The sequence below is a fragment of the Narcine bancroftii genome, chromosome 4 (assembly GCF_036971445.1).
Source record: "Narcine bancroftii isolate sNarBan1 chromosome 4, sNarBan1.hap1, whole genome shotgun sequence".
In the NCBI taxonomy this organism is placed as follows: Eukaryota; Metazoa; Chordata; class Chondrichthyes; order Torpediniformes; family Narcinidae; genus Narcine; species Narcine bancroftii.
This window is the reverse complement of record NC_091472.1, coordinates 27,259,231-27,275,894: the sequence shown is the minus strand read 5'-3', so window position 1 is coordinate 27,275,894 and position 16,664 is coordinate 27,259,231. Positions and strand designations below refer to the sequence as shown.

The following is a 16,664-nucleotide window of genomic DNA, read 5'->3' as shown; positions in this document are numbered from 1 at the left end:
CTTACCAACAGCAATGTTTTTTTTTCCTGCCACCATTTAGCAATATGTTAGATCCTCCACGATAGGGTGGAAGAAGTTGCTTTCCCAGCATTAGCACAGATGCTAATCAGTTTGTGGGTTCTAGTTCATTATGACCGAGTGAAACAGTTCCTGCTATGAACTGTCTTGCAGGATAGAAGAAATAAATAAATAGATGGATGAGTAGAGATCAATAGACAAGATAGATGGATGGAATAAATAAGAGTAAATCAAAAATGAAATAAAAGTTTAAAATTGTAAGAGTAAATGTTCTCTAAAGCCACATACAAACCCTTGGTGATGGGAGCAAACATTCAGCTAGCAGACCACCCCAGTCGTGTCTCGCCCACAGCAGCTGTTTGAATAAAGTTGAGTTTGAATAAAATGTCGCTGCGCAGGATTAAGAGTCGGCTGATGCTGCTCACCACTGGGGAACTCTCCAAGGTGTCTCCCAAAGCCTGCCGTGGAACAGCCTTTATCTTTAATAGTATTAAGTATATTAATCAGGTTTTATCTGTAGACCTGGGGGAAGGGGGGTTTAATTATGTTGGTGGCATGGTTAGCATTACAGCACCCGTAACCAGGGTTCAAATTTAAATTTAAACTTTGTAAGTTACAAGAATTATCTGATTAAAGTGAACTTTACATAATTAAAGACAATAATACTGTTTTTGTTTCAAATTGTTTTTCATTTTGCACTGCCTTTTGTCTTTTAAACTGCATATTCTTAATGCAGGTGTATTAGTTCGACATTGTAAAGATGTGCCTCAGTCAACCAGCCGATCGCGCCAGCAAGTTGCAGCATCCGCTCCTTCAAGTCATGGCAGGGTGTCCACTTCTATCCTGTGAGAGCAACTGACAGAAAAGCTCTACCCTTGCAAAAACTGGTATTTTCAACTTATTGGCCAGCTCAAACTTTTTTTTTTAAACAACATCTTTAAATGCCCAAAATAATCTTCAAAATGTCTTAAAACTTCTCTGAGAAAAATCCTTCAGCTGAACTGCGAGTGGAAAACACTGCCACTTGCCGTGTTAAAACACCCGAGTGAGATGGGCTGTAAGAAATATTTCAATTTGAATTAAGAAACAAAAGCTGAGACCACATCTTACCAAGGAGCTCGTACAATGAGTTTAGAATTGCTCGCCAGGACTCTCCAGCTTCCTTCCCAGCTACGTCACTAAAATGGGCCGCACTACTGTACATGTTAAGACGATCGATGCACTCAAGAACAAGGTTAATCATTCCCTGAAAGTGAATGTACAAAGATAAAAGCTGTGAATCCTCTTTTCAGCAAGTTTATCTGCATCTGTTCAATTTGTTTTGCATTTACTTCTCATATGGCTTGACATTAGATAGGGTTAAAATGAAATGGAAGTGGGTTGCATTTTGTATGTGCAATTTTGCAGACATAGTGCATCAAGCATAACCTTAGGCCAAACAAATCAGCACAGAATGGTAATGAAAGTATAAGTAACTCAGCCGTTTACCTCTTCCTGGAAAAGATTTTGTCTGTTCTTCAATGCTCTCAATCTGTTCTGTTTCTCTTCATGTTCCAGGTGTTCATCAGGTGGCTGAAAGTAGCCAATTAGATCCTGCAAGCTCAGGCTTACCGATTCAATGGGCAAATCAACAGCCGTGGACTTTCCCTGTTTATTGAGAGCATCGAGGCCCCTGAAAATACAACAAGCTCAATGCCCATCCATCAAATGAAGCAAAGGAGATCTTAACTTTGCCATCAGCAATTGTTTCTCTGTCATCCTTTGGGGAAGACTGAGAGTCATACATTCAGACACACCTGGCGCATTTTCTAGCAACGCAGGACTCCTGCCAAGTCAACCTCAAGTACACCAACTGGTACTCATGACTTTGGAAATCTGGCAGAGGCCAATTGAGCCGCATCAGGAATTTGTTTCTCATCAGCATATTTGTTCATAAAAAAAAGTAGCTGATTTTTTTTTTATATTCTCTTTATTTTAAATGTTTTAAAGGAAATATAATGCAGGAACCACAGTAGCCAAATTCTGCACAGCAAGTTCCCACAAATAATCCATTTTAGTGATGTCGCTAAGAATGCAGGGAACAACTCCCCTATTCTCATTCACAAAAGAGCCACAGAATGCGGCATTGACATATACAGGGTGTATCTGACACAACTTCCATTCAGCAGGGATGCTCCACTTCAACGTCAGCCTCTGGAGGTTTGAATCCACATCTTTTGTAAAAACTGTATGAGTGAGAAGATTGGCTATTGATTGTTGCCAGCAGAGCTCAGGTAACTGTTCAAATGCTGAGAAAGCATCATGTGGAAATCACTTTTCAAACCTTCCTTTGAGACGTGGATACCAGGCCAATTAAAACTTTCCCATTTTCATGCAACTGAGACACAGGAAGCCTCACTTGGGTCTTGTTGATTCTTGGTCTTGGGTAGATCTCAGTTCCTGCCAATTCCCCAGTTTAGCCTAGCAGATTATATACGGGATGATTTTGAAATCGTATTAATGGCTTAGAATATCCTGAAAATGCCATAGTTACATTGTTGAAGAGGTTGAGTGGGTGAAGCACCCATTGTTTATATGTGGCTGGTGTTAGCCCCAATAATGTTGTTCAAAGGCAGAAATTATCTCAGTGGCATTTGAGAGTTTAATGAGGATAGTGGACATTAGAGCAAAACAAAATTGTGTAGGATTAAAATAACCTAAAATCACTTGTATACTTGGGCTGCCAGTCTTGGCCAGCAGTGTGTTTTGCATTCATTTTAGAGGTTCTGTCTTTGCAGCTTGTGGTTTTGAGATAAGACCATCAGTTTTGAATTCTGAGAAGATGGAGGTCTTGGAATAAGCCTGAAACTTTATTGACCATTTCAAATAACGTTTCAAATGGCTTATTAAATATCGTCTCAAGTATGGTATTAGGTATCTTTTAATCGTATATCAAAGTTGATAAGTAATAACCCAGATAAGAACTAATAAACCTTGGAAAACTCTATTCAACTTTGTCATGGCTCTTTTTCGATGAACGAGTCATAAACAAGGACATTCCAAGCTCTCCAGGTGACTATTAGGAAGATGGTCACTACACTTTGCATAGTATGCATAATATCTTAGTGCCTGATGACACTGGATGTCCTTGCCAAGCACCTATCCGTATCTCAGGAGCCAACCAGCACATTAATCAATCCAACAGAGCAGAAATTTCCAATGGTACATTAAATCACAAATTCTCAAAATGATCAGGTAATTTGCTACCTGTTATTTTAATGGATCAATCAAATCATTTTAAATAAAAAGATAAATGTCCATTTTCAAATCAAATTCACTGTGCATGAAAAACAGGCAGAATGTGTTTCACAAAGGTTCATTTTCTTAGTTGTGGGTAAAGCTGAAAATAAAACTCCTCTGAACTGATCACCTAATCATCAAGGAGATTCCCCACATTTTGTACTGCACCAAAAAAGTGGCTGTGATGTCAAATGCAATGTACAAAAATGCTGGAAAACTCAGCAGGCCAAAAGATCCGCTCTGTACCTTTTCATTTCCAGCTACTGCCAAAACATCAACCGTCTTGACTTCTCCGCTCCACGTACCTATTTTTTTTTACCCTTCACCTGCCCCCCGACCCCTTTAACTCTCAGCTTCCCCTACTCGCCATCTCCAACTGACCCCTGCCTAGTCATCACTACCCCCTGACCTTCTCCTCTCTGAGATTAAACATTCCTTACCTTCGTTCCCCCTTCACCAACACCTCCACGGGTTCTTGGCATGCCAGGATACCATACGGTCCTTCCGCTGTCTCCATAACAATGAGTCTCCACACCCCACCCCTATTGAGGATCCTTTCACACGATTCACAGATTTCAAAAGTACACACAGAGAAATCCATGAAGTTGAGGCACTCCAGGAATATATCCCAGATCTGCCTGCTCCAACCTAAGAATCGACAAGAATCAAAATCATACCCAATAAATCTGTTGAAGAGAAAGACAGTGCTGCGTATAACACGTGCAGTCCTTGATTCCTCGTGTTGAGAGCGTGAGAGAGTTAACCCATCGTCCATGTGACCTTCATGATGCATTATGGCCTGAAATTGTTTAAAAAATGGCAACTATTATTTATTACTTTCCCCTCTTCTTTTCAATTAATAAAGTGGCTTTTCTCTCTCCTGATAAAAATTAGGTAAATAAATATTACATCAACAGACAACAGGATTCAGCTTCTGGTGTTCATCTCTTGTCTGAATGTGAACTTGGAAGATCCTGTGTAAAATAAATTCAACAAACACACCCTCATCACCAATATACCATGAATCAGACTTTCACTAAGGAATGCCAGAGAATGGCTGATGAGGTAAATGGTGAAGATCTCACAGGTTTCCTTCCAGCGATGAACTGAGGAACATTGTGTGAAATTATTCCCTCCCTTTAAAAATTTTAAAGGCAGGCATTCAACAATCAGGATCTGTTTCCCAGGGCAAAAGTATCACACACTAAAAGGTCATGTGTTTAAGGTGAGGGGGAGCTAGTTTAAGGGAGATATACGGAGCAAATATTTTAACAGGGTGTGTTAGGTGCCTGGAATAGGCTGCCAGGAGTACTGGTGAAAGCAGGTACAACTGCAGCATTTAAGAAGCTTCGAGATAGATGGATAAATTTGAAGGAGATGGAAGGATATCTAACAAATGTGAATGGTAGAGCTTTAGAACATGTTCAGCACAGACATGTGGGCCAAAAGGCCAGTTCATGTGCTGAGTGCTCAATGTAAACCGGAACAGTCACCTCAAAGAGCATGATATTCATGAAGTCAAAATGAGAAACAATGCCAGAAATTCAGCCATGTCAACAGCGACCAGGCCAAAATAAAAAAAACACCTACTTTACGTTGAGCTGTTCCCATCCGAGCTGATTTGGCATCTATGGACTGATAGGTGAGCCACAGTCCCGTGTCCACGTGCTGGATAAAGCATACAGAATCACCATATTTTATCTCTGGAGATCCCATACCATCAACTTCTTTTCTGATTCCTGCATCCAGTTTTTCCTGAAAATTAATCACATTATTCTTCAACAATTCTTCTGCTTAAGAAAAAGTGAACAGTCAAATGTTTTTAGTGTCCAAACAGAATGAAATATCTCAGGATAAATGCTGGAAAGGATTGATGTAACTGCACCAACAAAAACATTTTAAACTTCATTTTGGACGATTAGGGATGAATGATAAATGCTTGCATTTCCAGCAATGTTCACATCTTGAGAATAAATGAATTTAAAAGCTCGATATGCTGGTTCATTCTGCAGATTATAGATATCAGTAACTCAGCCACAGCTTAAGTAAATTGACTCTTGTTGGTCATTATAACTTCTCCCCTTCTCTCTTTCTTTAAATAATAGAGCTATATATGCAATTTTTAAATCTGATTGAATTATCATTGCTCTTGGATCAATGGCAGGAATAATGATGAGGTTATATTGTACTACAGTAAATGTGACAGCTCTTGTGAAATTTAGAAGTTATTGGTTCACAGAATGTGTACATTGCTGGCAGCATTTATTGCCCATGACGGCACAGCACAATTGGCGCAACACTATCACAGCGCCAGCGACCCGGGTTTGAATCCAGCGCTGACTGTCAGGCTTTCCCCCTGTTGGCGTAGGTTTCCACTGGGTGCTCGTTTCCTTCCACCCTTCAAAACATATTGGGGCCGTAGGTTAATTGGGGTATTTGGGCAGCATGGGCGTGAACTGGAAGGACCTGTCTAAATGATGACAAGTTGTTACTTTGTTAGTCCAGTCAACTTCATGGTGCATCCAGCGTCACATTCAGGCCAACATTAATGCACCTAGAGATTTTTTTTCCCAAAAACAATCAGACTTCCTTTTAGATCAAAATCTACTTCTCTTCCACAGTTAATTTCCAAACAAGTCCGAGCCTATTAAACATTGTGAATTGATTTTTTTTTTCTTTTTGTATACCTGCTGTTAAGATGGAAAAGTACTGTATATAAACTTCGGTCCTACCATTAGTAAAGCAGAGGCCGGTTTTTAACAATTCATGCCATTAATCAATTTCCAATTTTTTTTTACAAATCAAGGCTACCTTGTCAATCCCCAATGTCAGCTTTCAGTTCTTGAGCCCAACATTTTACATCATATTTTTTTTACATAACATACCTTTAAGAGATGAGATTTAAAGCAATTCACTATTTCGGCAAACTAAGCAGTGCATTCATGACAACTTTTGGCTAAAATAACAAAACACCAGCAACAAATTAAAAAGATTCAGCATGTGTGTGGGAGAGGGCATCTGGGTTTTTAAAAGAATCTTCCATGTCCAATCCTTCAGCTCAGGCATGCCATGAAGAACACCCACATTATGGATCTTATTATAGCCACTTGAAAAGAATCCAGGACAGAAGCAGAAGAAAGTAAGGTGCTCCAAATGGATACTTTAGTCCATCTGTTGTGCCAATAACAAACAATTGTACAAAACCCTTCACTTGAAGCAAGATCATATTTCCCAGAAAACTGTTGGGTTTAGTAAGCTCATCAAAGATATTAAATAAGAAAATGTGAGGATCATCATGTTTTTGCAAATCTATAATGGTTTAGTTTCTCTGATTCAGAATCAAATTAATTAAGACAAATTTAGACATACAGCATAGTAACCGGCCCTTCCAGCCAAGGAGCCTGTGATGCCCAATCACACCCAATTAACCTACAACCTCGTTCACTTTGATGGATGGAAAGAAACCTACACAGACATGGGGAGAACATACAAACTCCTTGCAGACAATGCCAGATTTGAACCCGGGTCGCTGGCCCTGTAACAGCATTTTACTAAGCATTATACTAACGGTATATATTAAGGCATAATATGGGTAATCTTCAATTTTGATAGGAATTTATGAAAAAGAATTTGTAAAAAAAAACTACTTGTCAAATACCTTTAACTTCCTTTTTATAAGCAATGATAAGTCACAGTCACCTTCAACAACAGTCTCCATTTTGCCACACAACTTATCACCAAAAATTAGAATTGCCCCAATGGTTCCCCCTGAAAATAATGGTCTCAACCTCAAATGTCCTATTCTTTTTTTTTCCCCCTTTTCTTTAACGATATCTATTGTCATTCTTGTCTGGTTAGTCCAGTCTATGCCGTTATTGTAATCTTTGAACCTCAATTGTCCCTTCACATTTCTTTGTCCAAGTTTAAACCCACATTCCCTGATTCTGAAAATGATGAGGGGACTAATCTGATCAAACTGGGGTGCAAAGCAATTGTTCCAGCATACCTTGGATGATCTGAAACAAAAAGCTGTGCTTTTAACATCAGCTTTCTCCTTTCCCATGAGAAGAAGCCCTTTCTCATCAATGAGGCTTAAGTAGTTTCCAGTTGTAACATGCCTCAGTCTGAATGGCTGGCCCCATCTGATGTGGCTTCCACTCCATCTGCAAGAAATCAATTGAAGCCACCTAATATTCATTTAGTATACAATCAGGACAATCCAAATCTAGTGAACAAAAATTAGACATGACCAATTAATTCTCCATATAGTGACGGTAGGAACCTGTATGATCCTCCAGTGTTGTCAGTAACAGCAATACATTTGCAACTGACTTTTTAAATATAGTTTTATTTCATAGAATTTTGGTCACTGCTTTGCAGGGTCTTTGGGTGCAGAAGAGTCTTCTGGGGACGCTGCCTCAATTAGAGGGGACGAGCTACAGAGGTTGGACAAACCTGAGTTTTCTTCTCTTGAGCACGAGCGACTGGAGGGAGATCTGAAGGAAGGTCATAAAACTACGAGAGGCACAGACAGGGTAAAAATGTCTAATGTTCGATGAAGGGTGGGGTGAGGGAGTTTAAAGGAGATAGGCAGGGCAAGTTTTTTTTTTCATTACACAGAAAGTGGTGGGTGCTTGAAATGTGCTGCCATTGGTAGTGGTGGAAGCAAACATGATAGTAGCATTTAGGAGGCCGTAAGATACACTAATTTGTCAAATAGAACATTACATCATGGTACGGGCCCTTCAGCCACAATGTTGTGCAAAAATTCCATATATAAACCTAGTTAACAAACTAAACCTTCCCTACCTCACACCCATAACCCTCTATTTTACTTTCATCTTTGTGCCTGTCTAAGAGTCTTTTAAATGTCCCTATTGTGCCAGCTTGGCATTGAAGGCAGTCACCACTCTCTGTGATCTTCAGGGAATGGAGGGATATCGATCATGTTCAGGGAAAAGAGACTCTTTACTTCAGCATCATGGTTGGCATAGACACCTTGGGCCGAAGAGCTGTCCCGTGTTCTATAAATGAATCACAAGATGATAGCAGCACAGAGGGAGGAGAGCTGACCCCCTTAGGTCCATACCAACTCTTTCCATGAGTACTGCAGCTGGTGTTACTCCCTACTCCTTCCCCAAAGCCCTGCAACTTTTGTTTCAAGTTCTGATCTATTACCGCAATTGGTGGAGGATGTGGAGGAAAGATTCTGTTGGCCAATGCATAACTCCTTTTGATTCCCTTGCCACCCATTAAAAATCTCTGTTCCCTGGTTCTTCACCCTTCCATCAATGGGAAGACTGGAGTCCATTCATGTCAATTTTTAAAAATTTTTAAGTGATTCAGGCAAAAGCCACTCTTGAAAATGCATCACCATTTAACTTACTCATCAATGCGAATTATTTGCCATAGCTGCATACTGCATGTATTTTGGTCAGAGACAGGTGTTCAAGTGGATAGTCTGAACTTCATTAATATGCAATGAATGTACACACTTCATTACCTTTAATTCTCATCGGGTTGTATAATTTCTTAATTTATGACCAATTCAAATCCTCAATTGCCTTACATTGAGCCATTTTGACTTTACATTCCACTTTTACACTTTTTTACCATATTAACCTTAGCTAGAAATTATTTTTTTTAATTTACAATACAGTAGAGGCCCATTCCACCCAATTATGCTACCACACCGAACGTTTTGGAACCCAAAACAAAATTCCAATTAATTAATGATGTTAAAGGGCATGTGACCTTGAAACTCTCAGTGAATCTGCAGAAGGAAAAAGGTCAGTGATCTTTCATCAGGATTGAGATAGTTAAAGATGTGTCGTGTTGTAAGCATGGGGGAGAAGAAAGTACAAAAGGAAAGATTCACGAGAGGGTCAAAGACAGAGGAAATTAAATCACAGCTAATTTCCAGTCAATCAGCATCAGCTTGTTGGGATACAATAAAAATTGGAAAATGACATAATACAAATCTGAGCAAAACCAACCACTCACAAAATCCTCGGCTGCTGCACTCAAAAACAGAGGACGTGGGGTAGGGCTGTTGCTTTTTAATAAATGTATGTTAAAGCTCTCAAAGGAGCATAATGCTGCGAGAATGGATTGGCAATGAATGAAGGCCATGTATTTCATTCCTAAATTGGACCATGTTCATTGTCAGTCTCCAGGGATCTCCCGACCAAAAGATCAGACACCTGGATGCTTCCAGGATGAACCTCTTCTGAATTTGTTCACTGCATATTGTGACACGCACACAGCATTGCTACCTTGAAGCATCAGTGAACAGCATGAAATGAGTCACACTCAGAAGCTGTTCAGCAGGGCTGAAAGCACCCTCTGTGGTCCTCTCTACAAGAAGAGATCAAGGCCATAAGAGCTTTGCTGTTGTCAGAACAAAACAAGAAGTTTCCAACATAACCCCTCTGCAGAAATAGAGGCAAGAGAAGGTGATCTGCACCACCCTACCCCCCCCCCCCACCACATCTCTTTTTTTTCAATAAAACAAGTGCATCTTAATGCCATTCTCCCATTCAGAGATCACATGTTGATAATTAGGGGAACAAATGTAGGTGGAGCTGCCTGGTAGGGTTTACATATTGTTCCAGAGTGGTCAAAGGGAGAGACAATGGACCTGGTAGAAGGGATTATTCATTCGATTATTCAGATGAAAATACCCCTACAAGCAGATCTGGCAACCGATGGTTAAAAAGGAAATGATGCTAAAATGAAGGCAGACCGTCTCTGTTTTCTGCAAAAAGATTGGCCGCTCACCACTGCCTCTGTTAAAATTGGGCATGGATTGCTTCAATTCACAATTCAATTTTGGGCAATTTAACTTGTGACACATCCCCAATCAACCTTTTATGAGGGGTTGAAATTTAACCTCTGACATTTTTCATCCAACTTTAGGAAAAAAGCAATCAAGTTTGCTACTTACGCAACCCTCAACGTCTCCAGTCGCCACAAAGATCGAGCGTGAATGGACACTGCCCCACCTTCATAATGGACTGTCCTGGAAGAACATTGCAGAGAGTTCGAATTGAATTGCCTTGGCTTTAATGTTGATTTGTGCCTTAACTAATTTGTCAAATAGAACATTACATCATGGTACGGGCCCTTCAGCCACAATGTTGTGCAAAAATTCCATATATAAACCTAGTTAACAAACTAAACCTTCCCTACCTCACACCCATAACCCTCTATTTTACTTTCATCTTTGTGCCTGTCTAAGAGTCTTTTAAATGTCCCTATTGTGCCAGCTTGGCATTGAAGGCAGTCACCACTCTCTGTGAAAAAACTTACCTTTGATGTTTCCCTTAAACTTTCCTCCCCTCACCTTGTACAGATCTCCTTCAGTGTTTGCTAGTTTTGCCCTACACTGTAAATACTATTTACATTCTGAAAACATTCAGTATTATGTCCAAGATATTAGATGCAACCATATCCCTACTTTACAAAATAGCAAGTTGTTATGTTGGTCAGAAAGTCACAAGATATAGGTGCAGAAGTAGGCCCACTGGTCCATCAACTCTGCTTCGGCAAGATCCAACCTCCCATTTGGCCACACTCCCAAGCCTTCTCCCTGTAACACTTGAAGCCCTGACTAATCAAATACCTGTCAATCTTGCAGAAGTAGGCCCACTGGCCCATCAAGTCTGCTTCGGCAAGATCTAGCCTCCCACTTGGCCCCACTCCCAGCCTTCTCCCTGTAACACTCGAAGCCCTAACTAATCAAATACCTGTCAATCTCTGCTTTAAATGCACCCAATGACCTTGCTTCCGTAGCTGCTGGTGGCAACAATTTCCACACATTCATGACCCTCTGACAAAAGAAATTTTTCTGCATCTCTGTTTTAAATTGACGTCTTTTTACCCAAAAGTTCTGCTTTCTTGTCCTAGCCTTGTATATATAATCATGTCCCTTAATGGAGCACGAACTGTCTCTATTCATACATTTCTCACATCACGAAGAGAAAAATAAAGCAGCTTCTCCCTTTAGGAGTCAAAATTCCTCATGTCAACACCATGGTAAATATATTTCTGTCAAAATAGTGGAAGAATCAATTTTAACCCATTTATTTTTACTGCACTAATTGCTGCAACAGGCAACAGAAAACCTGTATTTTATTTAGAATTGTAAACCATTCACTGTGCAGGATTATAAATAGCACATTATCATGTTAATTTCCCATTAACTAAATATTGTCGCACCTACAGAGGGAATGCTGCTGCATTGTATGAGATGCAACAAAAGGCTAATGCACCATCCAGTGAATATCTTTCCAATATTCTTTCACAAGTCAAGGTAAATCAGCAGCTTTCATGTATTTGTCCATATCAAACAATTTTACCCTAAATTAGACATATATTTGGATCTAAAGCAAAGTCACTTTCTCCTTGGATGTCAACAAGCTGAATCCGTGCTTGTCCATTTGAGGCACTGCTACATTTTAGACCTTCCACTCTATTATCCTGAGAGAACGGAACAGATGTATTCTGCAAGTGGTTTTAGAACCCTTTTCCTGCATCCTTCTTCACATGTGACTCAAATCCCGCTGACCCACTGAGAAGCCTCACCTCACAGAGTCAATCTCTGAAAGCTCTGAAGAAGTTGCATGGCCCCAACAACTATGTTGGAATCTGAAACTGCATGCAAGTTCAAAAGCAAGTTTACTGCCACATGTAGAGCGATAGAGGTTGTTTTGTGAGCAGCTTATACCCGTTACTGAGAGAGATCAGATGGTAGAGAGCATTATTACTATTCTGCAGTTCATTCAGGAATCTGATACTGGCAGTGCGTGATCTCATACTCGTGTATCTTCTTCCTGTCATTGGGGTTTGAAGGGAGTGTGGCCAGAGTGAAATAAGCATTTCATGAGAATGCTGAACGACTAAAGGAACTGCTCACACGAACCATCTGAGACTCTCATATTATGAAACCATAGTCACTTATTTATTTATTTGTCTAGATGAATACTTGTCCTGCATATGTATCACTTGCCTGTAATATGTGTTATGTCTGGTTGTGTGTCTACATGCTTTGCACCGAGGGCCAGTGGGGCTGTACTTGAACAATCAGGTGACAATGAATTTGACGTGTCTTGACTTGATTTTACTACAATGGTGGTTTTCCATGGCAGCAGGAGTTAGGGATGGAGGTGATGGAGGGGAGGGAGCTGTGTGAGATGTTCTGAGCCATGCTCACAACCCTCTGCAGTTTCATCTAAAACTTGGCAGCAGGAGTTAGGGATGGAGGTGATGGAGGGGAGGGAGCTGTGTGAGATGTCCTGAGCCATGCTCACAACCCTCTGCAGTTTCATCTGAAGCTTGGCAGCAGGAGTTAGGGATGGAGGTGATGGAGGGGAGGGAGCTGTGTGAGATGTCCTGAGCATGCTCACAACCCTCTGCAGTTTCATCTGAAGCTTGGCAGCAGGAATTAGGGATGGAGGTGATGGAGGGGAGGGAGCTGTGTGAGATGTCCTGAGCCATGCTCACAACCCTCTGCAGTTTCATCTGAAGCTTTGCAAAAGAGGCTCTGGGATTTAACCTCCAGTATAAGTCTTGGGTAACCCCAATTCTGATCTGCACCTGGCAACCAAAATGAAGTTATTTGCTGCAAGACAGGAAGTGGAAGATAGGCTCTTGTGGGTATCGATCTCAAACAAATAACCCATAATAAAAACCTGAACTTGACATTCCACTTTCCCAGTGATTCTCATCAAATGGATCTCAGGGCTCAACATACAATTTCTAACTGCTGTTCCAAAGCTTTGTACAAAGGCACAAGCTCCATAAACTCTGAATCCACCAAACCTCTTTTCAAATCCAACCTTTCACCCCTGTTTTTTGACATAGGCTATTTCCCTGTATACCAGTGCTATAACTTTATGGTTCTCTTGTTCAAAGCCCTCCAAGGTCAAGGCTCTCGATGTTTCCCATGAAAACTATTCTTCCTATTCTGATACTTCGTGTATCCTCGCCTTTAATGGCAGGGACCTTAGGCTCGTGTTTAGCTTATCTTCTCAATCTTTTCAAGCCTGTTCCTTAAGATTCTCCATCAAATGCATCCACTTGATCTGGGCTTCGATCATTTTTCCCTGGGTCTCATATTGAGGAGTCTGCTTCTGTTACAAGTTCAACCTATGAGTAAAAAGCAGGCAGGCTCCTGAATAAAATGGTGGAAGAGTTGGGAGGAGGAGGGAAGAAGGGGCAGGGGAAGGAGCATGGCTCTGCATTCACTCCCTCGCCTCCCCCATTCTCCAAATTTATATCCATCTTTGGGCTATTGGCTGTTAGCCTATGCTCATTGGTGGCCCGTTCATTGTTCACTGTAAGAACAACTCTCAGTGAGTGAGATGTAGTTGGAGCCCACTGATTCCAGCTGATTCCCACTGATTCCAGCTGATTCCCACTGATTCCAGCTGATTCCCACTGATTCCACTGATTCCAGCTGATTCCCACTGATTCCACTGATTCCAGCTGATTCCCACTGATTCCACTGATTCCACTGATTCCCACTGATTCCAGCTGATTCCCACTGATTCCAGCTAATTCCCACTGATTCCAGCTGATTCCCACTGATTCCCACTGATTCCCACTGATTCCACTGATTCCACTGATTCCCACTGATTCCAGCTGATTCCCACTGATTCCAGCTGATTCCCACTGATTCCACTGATTCCAGCTGATTCCCACTGATTCCACTGATTCCAGCTGATTCCCACTGATTCCACTGATTCCCACTGATTCCAGCTGAATACAACTTCTTCATCACTATTAACATAACATAACATAACAATTACAGCACGGAAACAGGCCATTAGGCCCTTCTAGTCCGCACTGAACCAAACACCCCTTTCTAGTCCCACCTCCCTGCACAATGCCCATAACCCTCCATCTTCTTCTCATCCATAGACCTGTCCAACCTTTTCTTAAATAATACAATTGACTCCGCCGCCACTATTTCTCCCGGAAGATCATTCCACACGGCTACCACTCTCTGAGTAAAGAAGTTCCCCCTCATGTTACCTCTAAACCTCTGCCCCTTAATTCTTAACTCATGTCCTCTTGTTTTAATCTTTCCTCCTCTTAACGGAAATATTCTATCCACATCCACTCTGTCTATCCCTTTCATAATCTTAAATACTTCTATCAAATCCCCTCTCAACCTTCTACGCTCCAAAGAATAAAGACCTAATCTGTCCAATCTCTCCCTATACTCTAGATGCTTAAACCCAGGTAACATTCTGGTAAACCTTCTCTGCACTCTCTCCACTCTGTTTATATCCTTCCTCTAATTAGGCGACCAGAACTGCACACAGAACTCCAAATTAGGCCGCACCAACGTCTTATACAGTCTCAACATCACCTCCCAACTCCTATATTCCATGCAATGATTGATAAAGGCCAGCATACTAAAAGCCTTCTTCACCACCCTATTCACGTGAGTTTCTACCTTCAGGGAACGATGTACCGTCACTCCTAAATCTTTCTGCTCTTCTGTATTCCTCAATGCTCTCCCATTTACCACGTATGTCCTATTCTGATTCTTCTTACCAAAATGAAGCACCTCACACTTATCAGCATTAAATTCCATCTGCCATTTTTCAGCCCACTTTTCTAAGCAGCCCAAATCCCTCTGCAATCCTTGAAAACCTTCTTCAGTGCCCTCTAATCTATCCTTCCTAGGCACCGCTGTAATATTTTCCTTGACAAGCAATGCAACCCCACCTCCTCTTGCCCCTCCGACTCTATCACACCTAAAGCAACGAAACCCAGGGATATTCAGTTGCCAATCACATCCCTCCTGCAACCATGTCTCACTAATCGCTACCACATCATACTTCCAAGTATCAATCCACACCTTCAGCTCATCCACCTTTTTTACAATACTCCTGGCATTAAAATATATGAATTTCAGGGATTTCCCAATTTTTAATCCCTGTTTTCCCTCATCTTTAAGAACAACATTATTTACTTTTCCTGCCAATTGCCCTTCATCTTCTTCCAGAGCATTTCCCTTCTCTATCACCTGCCCATCCATATTCAAATACTTACTACAAACTTTCTTTGTTTGCATTCTAACCTTCTCCTTACTGCTCTGTACTATTTTGTTCCCTCCCCCCAACCATTCTAGTTTAAAGGATCCTGAGTAGCCCTAGCAAATACCTCTGCCAGGATTCTGGTCCCCCTGGGATTTAAGTGTAACCCATCCTTACTGTACAGGTCACATCTCCCCCAAAAAAGGTCCCAGTTATCCAGAAACTTAAAACCCTGCCCCTTACTCCACCCCTTCAGCCACGTGTTAATCCTCCACCTCATTCTATTTCTATTCACACTGTCACGTGGCACAGGGAGTAGTCCAGATATTACCCCCTTTGCGGTCCTTCTTTTTAACTCCCTACCTAACTGCCTGTACTCACTTTTTAGGACCTCTTCTCTAATTCTCCCTATGTCATTGGTACCTACATGTACCACGACCTCTGGCTCCTGTCCCTCCCACTTTAGGATATCCGGGACACGAGCAGCAACATCTCGGACCCTGGCACCAGGGAGGCAAACCACCATCCGGTTCTCCTTGCTGCGTCCGCAGAATCCCCTATCCGTCCTCTTAACTGTGGAGTCTCCTACCACAATTGCCCTCCTCTTCCTTTCCATCCCTTTCTGAGCTACAGGGGCCGACCTCGTGCCGGAGGCACAGCCACTGTCACTCCCCCCAACCTTGATGTCCCCCTCAACAGTGCTCAAAGAGGCGTACTTATTGCTGAGGGTTACATTCACAGGGCTCGTCTCTGGCACCTTACGTTCTTTTGTCCCTCTCCTAACAGTTACCCACCTTTCATCCTCCCGTGGCCCTGGCGTGACCACCTGGCTGTAACTCCTGTCTATGACTACCTCTGTTTCCCTAACCAGCCTGAGGTCATCGAGCTGCAGCTCTAGTTCCCTAACACGGTCCCTGACAATCTGCAGCTCGACACACCTAGTGCAGATATGGACATCCGGGAGTCTGGAAGACTCCAGGACCTCCCACATCCGGCACTCCCGACAACACACAGCCTTAACACTCATCCCTTACCCCAATAAAGTAGTAATAAAGACTATCTTAGCTTTCTCTCCGCCTGCTTTCGCCGAAGCCTGATGAGCCAAAGCCTGGAAGTCCCACTCCTTCACTGGGCCACAAAGCCTGGAAGTCCCACTCCTTCACTGGGCCACAAAGCCACTGTGACTGCTCCAAGAATGATTATTATAATCCAATATTTATAACTCAAATATTAAATTTCAAATTATATGGACCTCATTCTTGGTCAACTACCATAATCTTAATATTTCATGTTAAACTGGAATCTTGTCCCTCTAAG

At 41.7% G+C, this 16,664-nt stretch overlaps 1 protein-coding gene across 1 annotated transcript in view; it reads right to left on the bottom strand.

The window, feature by feature from the left end:
- The window catches only part of ryr2a (ryanodine receptor 2a (cardiac)), a 612,110-nt gene that overhangs the window by 498,782 nt on the left and 96,664 nt on the right, over positions 1–16,664 (bottom strand). The window contains exons 10-15 of the mRNA XM_069936123.1: positions 10,244–10,318; positions 7,304–7,460; positions 4,888–5,052; positions 3,975–4,096; positions 1,507–1,690; positions 1,129–1,264 (exon numbers count right to left, since the gene is read on the bottom strand). Of these exons, the coding sequence (XP_069792224.1) occupies positions 1,129–1,264; positions 1,507–1,690; positions 3,975–4,096; positions 4,888–5,052; positions 7,304–7,460; positions 10,244–10,318 (839 nt within the window). The remainder of the gene's footprint in view (positions 1–1,128; positions 1,265–1,506; positions 1,691–3,974; positions 4,097–4,887; positions 5,053–7,303; positions 7,461–10,243; positions 10,319–16,664) is intronic.